The sequence below is a fragment of the Typopeltis vanoorti genome, chromosome 1, assembly GCF_054136105.1.
Source record: "Typopeltis vanoorti isolate ZY-2024b chromosome 1, IOZ_Tvanoo_1.0, whole genome shotgun sequence".
Lineage (NCBI taxonomy): Eukaryota > Metazoa > Arthropoda > Arachnida > Uropygi > Thelyphonidae > Typopeltis > Typopeltis vanoorti.
The window spans coordinates 12,088,271-12,102,402 of NC_143549.1; the positions used below are offsets into that span (position 1 = coordinate 12,088,271).

The window sequence follows — 14,132 nt, forward strand, 5'->3', positions numbered from 1 at the left end:
ACAAATTTCTCCTTTCCCAACCACCCATATGTGGTACTAATGTACTATAGGTTGACCAACTAACCTCCTGTGTATGGGACCAACATAAAAAAAAATATAAAAAAATTCAAAACAGCTCAACCCATTCCCATTTTCCTTTAGCACTATGTTTTCTGTGGTTTGCCGACCATTGGCAGAGCATTTGAATCTTCAGAGGTTCAAATGTGACTTCCAACATATCTAAAACTGCTTTTAAATATAACAATAGATGAACAAAAAGCTTCGTAAGTTTTTTTTTTTTTTGATTCCTTATTCATCTTTCCTGTTTTCTTATTTTCTGAGAGAATATTTTGACTTATTATTATTATTTTTTTAACAACTGCATCGATCACCTCCTCAAAACCCAGAAATGTACACACGTATATCTTAATTAGTATTCTTAGCTTCCTGTTATTAACTGCAATTACTTACCTACGAGGACCTTTGTGAGATAGGGCATATGGCACTTCTTGTCATTCAAGAATAACAGAAACAGGAGTATATAAGGGAAACATTATTGTTATTATCTGAAAATGACTGAAAAATCTACAGGAATGATGTTTTTTTTTCAAGTTTTCCAATATTTTTACTCTGAATTCTTATATATTTTATTATTATATTCTAAGAAACCTTTACATCAAAGGATCAAGTAATTAAAATTAATATTATTATTATTAGTAGTAGTAGTAGTACATCTAGTAGTAACCTCAAGGGCTCACTCTAGTGAGTACAGGCATGACAAACCAGAGGTACCAGATGCTGGACCATGCGTTACTTCATGTAATATACATCTGTTATATTATTCTGTAGACTGGTCCCTCCTCTTCTTTCTTTGCTTCTTTCTCCTCTCCTTGCTCCTTCCCCCTGATGCTATTAGAGTATTCGAGGGCTAGGGGTGAGTCTTTCCTATCTTGCTAAGTCATTATGTCTTATGCAGCCTCCGAAGGAGACAAGCTAGCCTCAATAGCTGCTGGTCCCAAGCCTGGATAAATGGCGAGGGTTGATGTCAGGAAGGGCATCCGGTCGTAAAACTTCAATGCCAGCTCCAACTATGATATGAGTCAAAGAGAAAACGATATACGGGCTGGGGCATACCCCTTAAGTGATGCGCAGCCACATCGCCCTACAGCTGCGAGAAGTGGACGAGGGCTACCGCATCAAGGGCGGGTGCGGTTAAAGAAGCGAGCCAAGCAGGTGGAGAGGATGTTGCGAGTGGGAACACTGAATGTTTGAAGCATGACTGGAAAGGGAAGAGAGGTGGCAGATATGATGAGAAAGAGGAAGTTAGACATTTTATGTGTGCAGGAGACAAGGTGGAAGGGGGGGAAAGGCAAAGGAACTGGGAGATGGATATAAATTGTTCTACTCTGGAGCGAATAACGAGGGAAGAAATGGTGTAGGAATTGTGGTGTGGCAGAATGAAGGGCAAAGTACTGGAAGTGGGTAGAAGGAACGACAGGATCATGCGAATGAAATTGGGTCTTGGAGGAGAGTGGGTGGTCGTATTATGTGTATATGCCCAGCAAGTTGGTAATACAGCAGAGGAGAAAGATGAGTTCTGGAACGTGCTAGATGAAGAATTAAGGGAACTCGAAGAAAATGAGATGGTGATTGTCAGAGGAGACTTGAACGGACACATAGGGAGACAGAATAGAGACGTGAAAGGGTGCATGGTGGCCACGGAGTGGGAATGATGAACCAGGAAGGAGAGAGGGTTGTGGACTTTGCAGTAGCATTTAATCTGGCAATTGTGAACTCGTTTTTCTACAAGAGGGAAGAACATTTGATAACATTTAGGAGTGGTAACAACAGTTCACAAATTGACTACGTTTTGACTAGAAGAAAACATCTGAAGGTTGTGACAAATTGTAAAGTAATTCCAACAGATCAAGTAGCACAACAACACCGACTGCTATGCGCAGACTTTAAAATAAGATCGAAGATAAAAATCTCTGGATGCCATGGGATGAAGACAATTAAGTGATTTTGCTTAAAAGAGGAGAGTGTGAGGAATCATTTTAGGGAGATGGTGTTAGAGAGGATTCCGGATGGACTGGAAAGTGTACAAGATTGGTGGAAACATAATTCAAAAGTAATCCTGAGTTATGCAATCGAGGTACTTGGTGAGACATGTGGAAAGATTAGCGAGCAGAAGGAGGGTTGGTGGTGGAATGATAATGTACAAGTGGCAGTGACAGCTAACAGGAAGGCAAAGCAGAAGTGGGATGAGTCAAGAGTGGAAGAGGACAGAGAGGTGTACAGAGAGAGAAAACAAGAAGCCAAGAGAGTTGTGGCACAGGTGAAGGCCAAGGCATATCAAGATCTGTATGATCAATTAGAAACAAAGGAAGGACAGAGAAAAATTTACCAGCTAGCAAAATGTAGAAATAAAGCAGCAAAGGACATCTTACATGTGAGGCAGATCAAAGACGCTGAAGGAAGAGTATTATGGAGGGATGTGGACATAAGAAACAGATGGAAAATATACTTTGAGGGACTTTTGAATGAGGAAAATGCAAGGACTCACAGAGAAGATGGGGAGCCTTCTGAGGAGATGGTGCAGAACATCAGTAGAGTGGAAGTGACGGAGGCCATGAAGACGATGAGGAATGAAAAATCGGTTGGCCCGACAGGATTCCAGTGGAGGCATGGAAGGCACTGGGGGAAGAGGGAATTGACCTGCTGTGGGACCTGTTCATGAAAGTTTGCCAACAGGAAAATATACCCGAGGAATGGAGGGAGAATACTCTTGTCCCCATCTACAAGGGTAAAGGGGATGCACAAGACTGTAAAAATTACAGAGGAATAAAGTTGATGTCCCACACAATGAAAATCCTAAAAAGGGTTCTTGATGGAAGATTGGGGAAGGAGGTGGAGATTGCAAAGGAACAATTTGGCTTCATGCCTGGTAGATCAACAACAGATGCTATCTTTGGGTTATGGCAGATGATGGAAAAGTATCGAGAAAACAAAGGGAGCTACATCTGGCATTTATTGATCTGGAGAAAGCATACAATAGCGTGCCAAGGCAAGAAGTCTGGAAGTGTCTGAGAGAGAAGACGGTTCCTGAGAAATATGTCAGGTTGGTGTGGGAAATGTAGAGAAATGTGAAGACAAGTGTTCGGACCTGTCTGGGACAAACAGAAAGTTTTCAAGTAACAGTTGGCTTGCATCAAGGGTCAGCATTAAGTCCATTTCTGTTTAATATTGTGATGGAGGTGGTAACAGAGAAGGTGAGAGAAGATGCGCCTTAGACAATGTTGTATGCAGATGACATCTTGCTGTGTGCAGATTCAAGAGAAGAAGCGGGAACTAAACTGGAAAGATGGAAAAAAGTACTGGAAGAGAGAGGTATGAGACTGAGCAGAAGTAAGACAGAGTATATGTGTTGAATAGTGGGCGGCGGACAGGAAACAGATCTGGAGCTGGAAGGAAATGTCATCAGGAAGGTGAGAGACTTTAGATACTTAGGTTCAACAGTGGAAGAAGATAGAGGAGCTGAGAAGGAAGTGGGAGGCAGGATACAAGCGGGTTGGAGGAATTGGAGGGAGATGGCTGGACTGTTATGCGATAAGAGGGTGTCGATCAATCTGAAAGGCAAAATCTATAGGACAGTAGTGAGGCCAGCTATGACATATGCAATAGAAACTGTGGCCCTGAGGAAAAATAACAACAGCAGGATGGAAGTAGCAGAGATGAGAATGATTAGGTGGATGTGCAGTGTGACCAGAAAGGATCGTCTGAGAAATGACTATTCACAGGGGAACAGTGAATGTTATGAACTTAGGAGCGAAAATACAGGAGGCAAGGTTGAGATGGTTTGGTCATGTGATGAGGAGGGAGAACGAATATTGAGAAGAAGGGTCATGCAGATGGATGCACAAGGAAAGCGGAAGCATGGGCAGCCAAAGAAGAGATGGAGGGAGCTGGTAGAAGAGAACTTGAAGATGAAGAACTTGGATGTGGTGACAGTCCAAGACATTAAGGTGTGGAGGAGACTCATTATCAACAGTGACCCCACTTAAGTGAGAGAAGCTGCAGAAGAAGTAGTAGTGCATGCATCATCATCATTATTATTGATAATAATAATAATAATATAAAAATATTAGTAGATTCTTCTTCTTCGTCTATGATCTCTTATGCTTTTAAGCGTCGAGATTTTGCCAAAGATTTCCATGTCGTCCTGTCCAAGGTTTGTTGTTTTGCTTCTTTCCAATTAATTCCCTTCTTTTCCAATTTTTCTTTAATTTCCTTTTGCCAACCTTTCCTGGGTCTGCCTATGTTGCTTTTTCCTATTTTCTGGCTTTCGTATACAGTTTTTGCTATTCTTCCTTCTTCCATTCGATTGAGATGTCCAAACCATCTCATTTGGGCTTGTGTTATGAATTGATTCAGAGGTGCAACTTGAAGGCTGTCTCTTATGGTTTGATTTCTTATTCGGTCTAGTTGTGTATTTTTGTGCCACTTTCCTGAGATATTTCATTTCATTTGATTGTAGTTTATTTGTGTTTGCTGTTGTTAAACACCTAGACTCACAACTGTATGTTAATGTTGGTAGAAACACTGAACGGTACACTGCCATTTTGGTATTTTGGGTGACTTCTTTCTTATCTAGGAGTGGGCCTTTCATTGCATAGGATAGCTTTGTTCCCCCTCTTATCCTGTTGTTAATTTCTGTGTCTAGTCTACCATCTTCTTGTATATATGATCCCAAGTATTTAAAGGAGTGGACTTGTTCCAGTTGGTGATTCTCTATTTTTATTGTGTGTTTTTGTTTATTCTAGATATGATCATTGTTTTAGTTTTATTTATATTTATGGTCATATTCCTTTTCTTTGTTTCTTCATGCCAAATGTTGATATTGTACTGCAGATCTTCAGCTGTATTTGCTAGAATCACTACATCATCTGCAAAAGCCATATGTGAAATCCTAGTTTCTTTCAGTTTCCTGTATCCTAAGTGGAACTTTTTTGTTTTTGTTTGGCATGCCTTTAAAATTTCATCCATTACTACGATGAAGAGAAGAGGGCTGAGGATACAGCCTTGCCTCACTCCTACATTTGTTTCAAATTCTTTTGATCTATTATTACAGGTTCTTACATAATTTCTATTACTTTTGTAGAGGCTTTGTATGGCTGCTATGAAGTTATCTTGTATCTTGTTTTTCTTTAATGTTTGCCATATTAAGTGTCTGGGAACTCGGTCAAAGGCCTTTTCGAAATCTATGAAACATGAATGTAGTTCTTTTCCATATTCCAATGTTTTCTCTGATATTTGTCTAAGACTGAAGATAAGATCCTGTGTGCTTCTATTTTTTCGAAAACCATATTGCATTTCATCCAGCATGTGTCCTCTATTTGATTCCTAAGCCTTGCTTCTAAAATGCGGGTATATAATTTTCCTGGAACGCTTAAAAGCGAAATTCCTCTATAGTTTTCACATTTGTGGTTGTCTCCTTTCTTAAATATGGGGATTATTATAGCTACTTCCCAGTCTTTGGGAATAATTTTCTTTTTCCATACAACATTGAATAGGTGTAAAAGAAATTTTATGGCTTTCGTTTCTAAATTCTTTACCATTTCTGGTGTTATTTGGTCATGGCCTGCTGATTTGCCCAGTTTTATTTTATTTATTGCTGCTAACAGTTCATTTGCATGAATTTCTTCACTCTGATCTTCTATTTTGCTTGTGTGTCTTGCTCTTAGGGTTCTGTTTTTTCCATGTCCTGCATCTTCCAATAATTCTTGAAAGTACTGTTTCCATCTTTCCATGATGTCTTCGGAATTTGTGAGTAACTTTCCATCCTTATTTTTGATAAACTTTATGGGGCATTCTTTCTCTGACCTCATTCTTCTTAAAACATTATAGAAGAGTATTTGGTTTCCTTTAAAATTTTGTTCTAAAGTATTACTATTATTACTATTATTACGGGCAACTCCAGGGAGTCATTGGACTCATCGAGGGAGGCCCCAAATCATATTCATCACAACTATTTGACATTCATACAGTATCTATCATACCTCGCCTTAAACTCATTCACTGTCACAGCATCCACCACAGACTCAGGGAGCACATTCCACTCATATACTACTCTAAAAGTAAAGAACCCAGCTCTAACACCTTTACTAACCACACTTTTGCCCAGTTTCCATGGATGTCCCCTAGTCCTCCCACAACCAGCCCTGTTCTCAAAAATATCTTCTGAATCAATTTTATAGAAACCCTTCAGTAATTTGAATGTCTCAATCATATCTCCCCTCCTCCGCCTATCAACCAATTTTTGCAACCCACAAATCCTCAACCTGTTCTCATACGGTTCATTCCACAGACCTGCTATCATCTTGGTCACTCGCCTCTGGATCCTCTCCACCTCCTCCCCATCAAGAAGAAACCTAGGTGACCAAATCTGAGCACATTAGTCTAGATGGGGTCTTATCAAGGCTCGATACAGAGGAACAATAACCTGCTTGTCTCTGCTTGTCATCGTATTCTTCAGCAACCAAGTGATTTGATGAGCTGTTTTGGTCAATTTTGCAATGTGTCCCCTAAATTTCAATTCCTTATCTACCAACACTCCTAAATCTCGTGCCTCATCAATTTCCTGGAGCACGGTTCCACCAATGCAGTAAACTGCCGCCAATCTTTTCACCCCAAAATGCATAACCTTACATTTTGCCACATTAAACTGACATCCATTCTCCTTAGCCCAGACCTCCAATCTATCCAAATCATCCTGCAAAATTTTGACGTCATCTGCATTCACTATTGCCCTACCCAACTTCGCATCATCCGCAAAAAAATGAACTGTTCCTCTCAGATCATTTCCTATATCATTTATGAACAAATTAAACAGCAGTGGTCCAAGAACAGATCCTTGTGGCACACCACTAGTCACAGGCTGTCTTGTGGACTCTACTCCCGAGTAAACCACTCTCTGATATCTCTCCGTCAACCACCCTCCTACCCATCTCACCAACCCTATGTCCATTCCCATATGCTGCAATTTACTGATTAGAATTCCATGTGGAATCCTGTCAAAGGCCTTGGCAAGGTCCAGTAGAATCACCGTAAACCCATTACCCTTATCCAGTTCAGCCGTCACTGTGTTATAATACGTGAGCAAGTTACTGAGGCATGACCTACCCTTCACAAAACCATGCTGTCCCCGATACAGTATCCCATTTTCTTCTATCCAATCTTGTATTTTCCTCTTGACTATTTTCTCTAAAACCTTGACAATGATTCCTGATATGCTAATCAGTCGGTAATTTACTACAGCAGTCTTGGAACCACCTTTATGCAGTGGAACTATTTTCCCCTCTTTCCACCCGCTCGGGACTAACCCAGACCCGAGACTCAAATTAAACAAAATGGTCAAGGGTACTGACAATTCTTTAGCTGCTTCTCGTACAACACGAGCTGGTATACCATCCAATCCCACAGATGTATTGACATTGAGGTTATGCAATAGACTACTCACCTCCACTTCATTAACCACAATTCCCGTATAATCTACTGGTTTATTCGTTTCTGCAATGTCACCACCTGGATGATATACTTTTGCAAAGTGCTCACTCAGTAACTCAACTATCTCAACTGATTCAGTTACCTCCCTACCATCGGCATTCTTTAAAATCAATCTGCCATGTACATTTTTCCTTTTACTTGCTACATATCTAAAAAACTGTTTAGGATTCTCTTTAGCCTGCATGGCCAATGTTCTTTCGTAATCCTTTTTTGCTTTTCTTACCACACTCGTCACCCTTCTGGCCTGTGCTTTATACCGTTCATGTGTCTGCCGGTCACCCTTCTCCTTAAATTCCCTCCATAGTTGTTTCTTTTTTTGCAACTCAAGCTTAATGGTGTTATTCATCCATTTAACCCCTACTTGATTTATTATTCGGACTCTAGGTATACAGTCAGCCATTGCTTCTTGCAAGCACTTCTTAACTACCTCCCATGCACTATCAACTTCTAGTCCTTGCAGTTGTACATGCCATGGCACTGAACCAATCAAACTCCTAAGCTTGTCATACTTTCCAGCCCGATAATTCCACATGTACCCTGTCTTAATTGAAAATTCTACACCTTTAGCCACCTCCCAAGTTAAGACCCTATGATCACTCTCACCGATTGGTGGCAATGTGGTCATATTTGTTACAGCCAAATCCTCAGATGTAATTACTAGGTCAAGTACTCTCTGACCCCTACTATATTCCATTACATGCTGTCGCAGATAGTTATCCCTTAATAACCGCATAAAATCCAGTTCCTTCCTCCCATGTGTCCTCTCCTCACTCCAATCAATGCGACCATAGTTGAAATCTCCCATAATAATCACCCTCCTTCCACCCATTTCTTCTATTTGCTTGTGCATACTGTCACCACCATCTTTTCCATCACCTGGTCTATAGCAGCACCCAATTGTATATTTAGTTCTGCTAGCCACAATCTCACACCAAATGGCCTCAAATGTGCTCTTTTCTCTATCCTGCAATTCAACTTCTATTCTCCTTGGCTGGAGCTCATCAGCTATCATCAACAATACTCCTCCCCCCATTTTATTCTCTCTGTCATTCCTGAACACACTATACCCATCACATTCAATCCCACTAGTTATATCATCTACAGTCAGCCATGTTTCACTAATACCTATAACCTGTGGTCTGGAAGTGCCAACCATGGCCAAAAACTCTTCCTTCTTGTTCCTAATACTCCTAGTATTAGTGTACATGAATTTAAGACCCCCATTAGCCCCAACCCTACCTTGATGCCTTATATTAACTATCCCACTCAGATTTGTTGTCTTTATTTGCTCTGACATATTATATTCATTCTTACATTCAACTGCCTCCATAAGGACTGTATCTCTACTCCCCCCCCCTAACAAATCTAGTTTCCTTGAATTTGCACATCCACTACATTCAGCAACACTTTCTCAAGTCTTTTTACACCGTAACCATTCAAATGCAAGCCATCCATCTTATATAGATCCTTTCGCCCATCAAACTCACTCCACACATCCACAAATTCCACACCACTCGTCATACATAACCCACGCATAAAGTCATTTGCAATTATAGCCCTCCTTTTAAACATTTCACTGTCATACCGTGGCAAAAGACTAATCATTCTAACTCTCTCACTCTTTTCTTTTGCTACCTCAAACAATTCATTCAGGTCTTCTATCATTTCCATTTTATCTCCTTTCAAATCATTCGTACCTGCCACAACAATCATTTCTTTCACCCTTTCCTTTTGCTCTCTAATAGACGCAGTTACGTCCTTTATGGTCGCACCAGGTTGGTATGATTTTGTCAAATCCTCTACTAACACACCTCATACTGACGAGTCTCCATACATGTGCCTGATGTATGTCCGAAGTCTTCCCAGCATTTTCTTTTCTCTGCTTTCACTAAGGTTTTAACTTTATTTCTTTGGTTGTTGTATAGTTCTCTATCAACCTGCAGCTTTGATGTTATATATCTCTTCCATAATTGCTTTTTCTTTTTCTTTTTTTTTAATTTCTTCTTTTAGTTCTTCAGTCCACCAGGGTGTTTTATGTTTCTTCTGTTTATTATTTAATTATACACCACAAATTTTTTTGCTTGTTTCTAGAAGAAGTGTTTTGAACCTGTACCATAGATTTTCTACATCTTGGTCTTCATATATCTCTTTTTCTACTTCTTTCATCTTCTCTTCTATTTTACTTTTATACTCAATGGCTGTTTCTTCTTTCTTTAGTTTGTAGTTCTTTATCTTAACATTTATTTCCTTGCTACTTTTTCTACATTTTTCAACTTTTATTTTATGGATTGTTTCCAGTACTAATAAGTAGTGGTCACTGCCTATTTCAGGACCTCTGTAGAATCTTGCATTTTTTGTATACTTCCAGTACGATCTGCTTATGATGGCGTAGTTGATTATAGATTTTTCGTTTCTATTGGGCTCTTCCCTGGTAAACTTATGGATTTCTTTATGCTTAAGCACAGTATTCGCTATCACTAAATTATTTGTAAGGCAAAGATTTATTATTCTTTCTCCATTATTATTCCGGGTTATTTCTCCTTGTGATCCCAACACTTGTTTCGTTTCTTCAGCTACTTGATTCCCTACCTGGCCATTAAGGTCTCCTAGTAGTATGATATGCCCTTGAACTTCTTCAATTGTTTTTTGTAAGTGGTCGAAGAATTCATCTTTAATTTCTTTATTGGCATTATCGTTTGGACCATATGCAACAATTACAGTGAATACTTGGTTGTCTGATTTAAAATCTATAGTGATTGTCAACAACCTTTCGTTTATTAGTTGCCATTTAGTAATATATTCTTTGAGATCTGGTTTAATTATGCAAGCTACCCCTTGTTTTCCCCATTCTCTTGGGTTTACCCCTAAATAGAAAAGTATATACACCCATCTTTCATTTTCTGGCAACCTTGACCTTTCTTTTTTGTTTCTGTGACTGCTAGCAAATCCAATCTTGATTTTTTAAATTCATCAATTAATTCGTTTTCTTTTCCATGTAGACTTTTAATGTTCCATGTTCCATATCTCATGTACCTTTTTCCTCGCTTTGTCGTTAACCATTTAGGCAGTTCGGCTATCTCTTTGTTATTTCTTTTAATGAGTGAAATTTTAAGGTGTGCAGGGGATTAGCCTTCAGCACCCGAGTCTGGTGGTGGGGCTGCCACCTTCGAGGCCCCCAGACCGGCCTATGAGGGAAGTGCTATCCCATTGGTCCGCGGGAGGTATTTTATTTCCCTCCTACCCTTCACAGTAACCTATGACGAGCATTCCCCGATCCGCCACCAGGGGACGCGCCCAATGGGGGGCTACAGGTGTCCCCCACACGGGATTAGTAGATTATTAGTAATAATAATAATGTCTGTGCGGTTAGCCTAGTGGCTAAGTGCTTTGCAACTATATGCCTGGGAAAGGAATGTTCTGGGTTCTATTCCCGTCGCTGATGTGAGGAGCTTAAGGATCTTTCTCAGATATGGCCAAGTTAGCCAGTCTTGGATGTGGACATCGGGGTTTTTCTCCCAAGTTTATCTGGAGCTTTTCCTTCCACAAGCAGGCAAACTGGCCCAGTGAACACACACAGCTACAACCATAGAATATACCGGTAGGCATAGGACTAGTCACCTTATCCTTGGGACAGGTATGACTTAGAAGGGCTTAAGATAGCTCTGTAACAGGCCAGTAGATCTAACACATAGATGGGAGAAGTAATAATAATAATGATTAATGCTATTTCCCCCCTCATCCTCCTCAACCTAATAATTGGTGAGATAGCAATGCTACTTTAATAGAGAATAATTATAAAACAATATGGTTCTATAATTATTCTTATAGAATAAGTTTTCTTATTGTCTTTCTTGTCCGATAACTGTTTCATGTCTGTATATATGTCTGTTCATCGGACTGATTTGCCTGTTTAGGTGGAAAAGCCCGGCCATCTCCGTATTAGGCCTACTAACTTACCTTCTGCTGAACAGGACTGATAAAAATTATCTGCATCATATATGTGATTCCAACTATGCAGGCTTCATTATTATTATTGTTACTAGTAGTAATATGCAACATCCATACAGCAATTATTATGGGATGAATTTTACTCAGATTCGCAATTTGAAACTTTTACAAGAAAATCTCGAACCATTTCAGTTTTCAGTAAGCTATATTAGGGCTACAAAGAAACAACGTGTCCAAATTATGTATTACAATAACTCTCTGACTTAGCGGAATTCAGTACAAGAAGTTGTCTGCACGGTTCAGTTTTAGTTCTAAATGGATCACTCTTATCATAACTTTTTCGAAAAGAAGTTTCACAGTGATATTAGCAATTCCGCTCTGGCCGGAATTGCTAATATCACTGTGAAATTTTAATTTTAATTTCAGTCTGACTAGTGTTATTGTGACAAAATTTAGTAGAATGAAATTTGTTTTTTACAGATAAATTGCTATCCATAATGAAGCAGTATGTACACTTACATAAAATGTTCTAAAATGCAAAAAAATAATTATTACATTTTAATGACCATTTCCACATGTTGTTTGTTTCTTGAATAATATTAGGTATTATTACCAAACACTTTTAAACAGTTTTGCAAGAAAAATGACTTTTTGATGAATTATGAAAGAATTCATCAAAACATTTTTAGCAAATTGTTTTTTCGATGAATTGCCTTTAATAAGATTTGCCATTTATTAATTTGTTGTTTGATGAACTGACTTGACCATGAGAGTGCCACTTTCCTTAATATCAAGATGATAGCCCCGTATGGCCCTGTTAGTCCATGAGTCCTTATTCAATATATTCATACCACCCCACCATATCTCGGTGCCTCCCTTATCTTCCACCTAGTGGACACGTTCTCTAGAGGTTACAGGTTCCCTTTGGGGGGGGACCCTGTAACATGATTATGTGACAAATGAAAAAAAAATCTATGTGCTATTGTATGTATGCATATATATATATATATATATATATGCATACATACACACACACACACACATACCTTATTTATTAACTTTAACATGAATTTTAAAAAATAATTGCAGACTTCAGAATATATCCCACCATCTAAAAAACTTGGACAATGTTGTGGCATATGCCGACCAGATAAGTGTGAAGATGTTGGAGAGTTGTATGCTGTGGGACAAAAGTGGAACTCTACTACTCATCACTGCTACACTGCACAGTGTGTTCGTGAAGGAGCAGATATCCGTACAATCTATACTAGTCCTGAATGCCCATCTCTTCCTGAAAATTGTCCTAGGGTAAGCTCTTGAAATTTAAAATATTAATCCTTATTATTATTATTATGCAGACTCCATGCAGTCAAGGACTCATCAATGAGGTTATGTAATGCTCAAATACCTACTGTAGCTTTCTTTAAAAAACATTCATCAAAGATGCACCCAGAACGTCTTGTAGCATTCCCCACACTCCCCCTCCACACACACATCATGAGAAGAAGCGTATTAACTTAACAACACTCTTACTTATTTTTCTTCCAACCTGTAAAATCACTCAAACTTTGATTGTAGTCTATAATGCATGATCTCCTTATCAAGCCATTTTTATGTCATATCTCCTCTCTTCCACATGTTATTATAAAATTCAGAAGACTACATTAAAAATTTGAGAGTAATAACTAACCACACTTTTATTCAACTTTTAGGGATGACTATAATAAATTTAATTTAATCCTTTAGGAATGACCACTTGTTCTGGCCCCTCTAGCCCAAGAGCTGAAACATTTCCACTGCATTAATCCTAGAAAACCCCTTAAGCAACTTAAGTGTTTCTATCATATCCTCCTCCTCTTCTCCTATCAAGCACCTTTCTGCAATCCACACACCCTCAAACTATCCTCTTAGAGAACATTCCACGGACCACCCACCATCTTGGTCGCTTGCCTCTGAATCTTCTCGACTGCTTCCTCATCCACCAAAAAAAATCAGGAGAATAGACCTGAGCACAGTAATACACATATGGAAATATCAAGGCCTTTTAAAGTGGAATAACAACTTCCTTATCTCTACTTGTTAGTGTGTTCTTCAATAGTGAAGTAATCTTATGAGATACTTTAGCAACCTTACCAACATGACCTCTAACTCTCTGTCTACCACCCCGTAAATCTCTAGCTTCATCTATTTCCTGGAGTACAGTTCCATCAATGTGCTACATTGCTTGTAAATTATTTATCCCAAAATGCATGACTTTACATTTCTCCACATTAAACACTAGCCAGCAGCCACCATTTTATCCACATAACCAGTGTCATATGCATTCCCATTTTTCTAATTTGCATAACAGAGTTCCAATTGGTGTTTTGTCAAATGATTTTGCAAAATCCAGCAGAATCATTGTGTAGCCATTTCCTTTATCCACCTCACCTGTTACTCTGTTATAAAAGTTCGTAAATTACTAAGGCATTACCAACATTTCACAAAGCCACTCTTTTATTTCATTTATTTCTCTCATACAGTGTTATATTTTTATCCACCTATTTTTTAATTCTCTTTTTGACCACTATTTTGAATACTTTTACCACCATATCTGAGATACTGATTGGTCTATAATTTGCTACTGCAGTCTTGGAACT

At 39.0% G+C, this 14,132-nt stretch overlaps 1 protein-coding gene across 4 annotated transcripts in view; it reads left to right on the forward strand.

The window, feature by feature from the left end:
* LOC150109786 (uncharacterized) overlaps window positions 1–14,132 on the forward strand; it is a 1,408,745-nt gene that overhangs the window by 1,338,231 nt on the left and 56,382 nt on the right. For all 4 annotated transcript variants that reach the window (XM_090396626.1, XM_090396635.1, XM_090396653.1 and 1 more), the window contains one exon: window positions 12,583–12,801. In XM_090396626.1, coding sequence (XP_090252752.1) covers window positions 12,583–12,801 — 219 coding nt within the window. The remainder of the gene's footprint in view (window positions 1–12,582; window positions 12,802–14,132) is intronic.